Source organism: Buceros rhinoceros, unplaced genomic scaffold (genome assembly GCF_000710305.1).
Source record: "Buceros rhinoceros silvestris isolate BGI_N320 unplaced genomic scaffold, ASM71030v1 scaffold36932, whole genome shotgun sequence".
Classification (NCBI taxonomy): Eukaryota; Metazoa; Chordata; class Aves; order Bucerotiformes; family Bucerotidae; genus Buceros; species Buceros rhinoceros.
In genome coordinates, this window is record NW_010397769.1 from 1,655 (window position 1) to 3,439 (window position 1,785).

General features: G+C 55.1%; 1 protein-coding gene across 1 annotated transcript in view; it reads right to left on the minus strand.

Annotated features, from left to right (window-relative positions):
* The window catches only part of GPATCH8 (G patch domain containing 8), a gene marked incomplete at both ends in the record, with an annotated part of 4,374 nt that overhangs the window by 1,646 nt on the left and 943 nt on the right, over positions 1-1,785 (minus strand). The window contains one exon of the mRNA XM_010146382.1: positions 16-1,782. Coding sequence (XP_010144684.1) covers positions 16-1,782 — 1,767 coding nt within the window. The remainder of the gene's footprint in view (positions 1-15; positions 1,783-1,785) is intronic.

Genomic DNA, 1,785 nt, shown 5'->3' on the forward strand with positions numbered 1-1,785 from the left:
GTGGTCCGAGGAAGCGTCCGAGCTGGTCGAATAGGACCTGGGGGATGAGTGCCTCCGCCCTGAGCCAGAGCAGCTCCTGGAGCGGTCGCTGCCGGAGTCGTAGTCGCTGTACTGCGAGGGTGATTTCTGCCGGCAGTGCTTCCTGGGAGCGCCCTCGTCGCTGTCCTCGTCCCCGCTGCTCTGCCGGCTCCGGCGGCCGCTCCGGCCCAGGGACGGAGCCAAACACCGTCTCCTTGAGGCGGGGAACTGCTGCAGCTCAGCTTTGTGTTTTTTGCTGCCGTGCTCTTGGCAGGAGTTACCACCATCCTCTTTCTTCCCACTGCTTCCCTCCTCAGCAGACAGAGACTTCCTCTGGGAGTCCTGAGAGCAACGTTTCTTCTTCTGGAAATGGCTACAGTCCTCGGGGAGCTCGGTTTTCAGCGCCCGGTCTGGGTCTGCGCAAAGAGAGGATTTGCCTTTCCTATGTCTGTGTCTTCTCCGCTTCTTGGGTTTCTCTTCCCCTGGGTCAGTTTTTCGGCCCTTCTCCTCTGCTTCCTCCTTGTGTTTACGTTTGTGTTTGCTGGACTTTTTGTGCTTCTTTTTCTTTTTGTGTTTATGGGATCTTCCAGATTTACTCTTCCCAGTTACGCTTTTACCACCCTCCTCTCCCTCCCCCTTACTCACACTGGCCAAACCGGACTCCTGCTTGACCTGGGAGCCACACGTGGAGGAGGGTTTGCTCTCCATTTTTAGAGCAGAGCTATTGGCTGCGGTTTCTGCCTCCCTGGGTTTGCTGCTCTCACCTGAGTCCGTGCTCTGAACGGCCTCTTTACAGACCCCCCCGGCATCCTTGGATTTCTCTGCTCCTTTACCTTTAGCGTCTTTGTTGCGTGAGAGCTTGAAATCGAAATACAGGGGGTTACAGCTGTACGAAACCGATGGTTCTGCTTTGGTGAATATGAGGAGCTCTGAAGGCCACTGGAGAGTCGTGCTCTCATCTTTGCTCAGAACGGGGAAAAAAGGTCCTGTTGGATGCTTTGGTCCTTCGGACACCTCCTTACAGCCCGAGGCAGGTGGAGCCGCTTCCTTGGTGGCCTCCGGCTCAGGGAGATCACTCTCGGGAAGACACTTGCTCTCCTGCACACTCACATCTTCCAGGGCTTCCTTCAGCTCAGCCTTGCTGTGCTGAGCTGCCGCTTCAGTAGTGCTCTGCTCCTTCTGCTGCCCCGCACTCTCAGCAGCCTTCTCCGCGTGCTTGCCGGGTTTGGGTCTGGGAGAACTGCCCTTCTTCACTTCCGGCGTGGGCTTCTTGTTCACATTTTCAGCTTCCATTTGTTCGGTAGACTTCATGAAAAGCAGGAATTGAAAGTTAGGCTTTACTTTACAGTGGGCTGGGGGAATATAGTGGTAATATTCTGGTTCAACTGCCGTTGGTCCATCTTCTCGTCTCATCTTTTTGAGTTTCGATAACGTCGTGGCTAGAGACCCGCTGTCTTTGTCATGCTGGTCATCATCCTCTGTCTTGCCATCAGAATTATTTGTGCTTTCGCCCTCGCCAGATTTCTGCAGGCTCCCTGCATCCGAGGACCTCTCATCACCTTTCGCTCCATCTGCAGAACTCGATTCTTCCACGTGGTCCTTGAAAACAGAAGCGATGGTCTCGAGCTTCACCGGAGTCTTCTTGGCAAATGAGAATGACACGCCGATCTTCTGCAGCGGCGTTCCCAAGCTGCTCTTAATTCCAAAGCTGATGGCTGGTGCTGCCTGGGCCGGCATTTGGCTCGGTGTGACGGTGCCACCGACCTG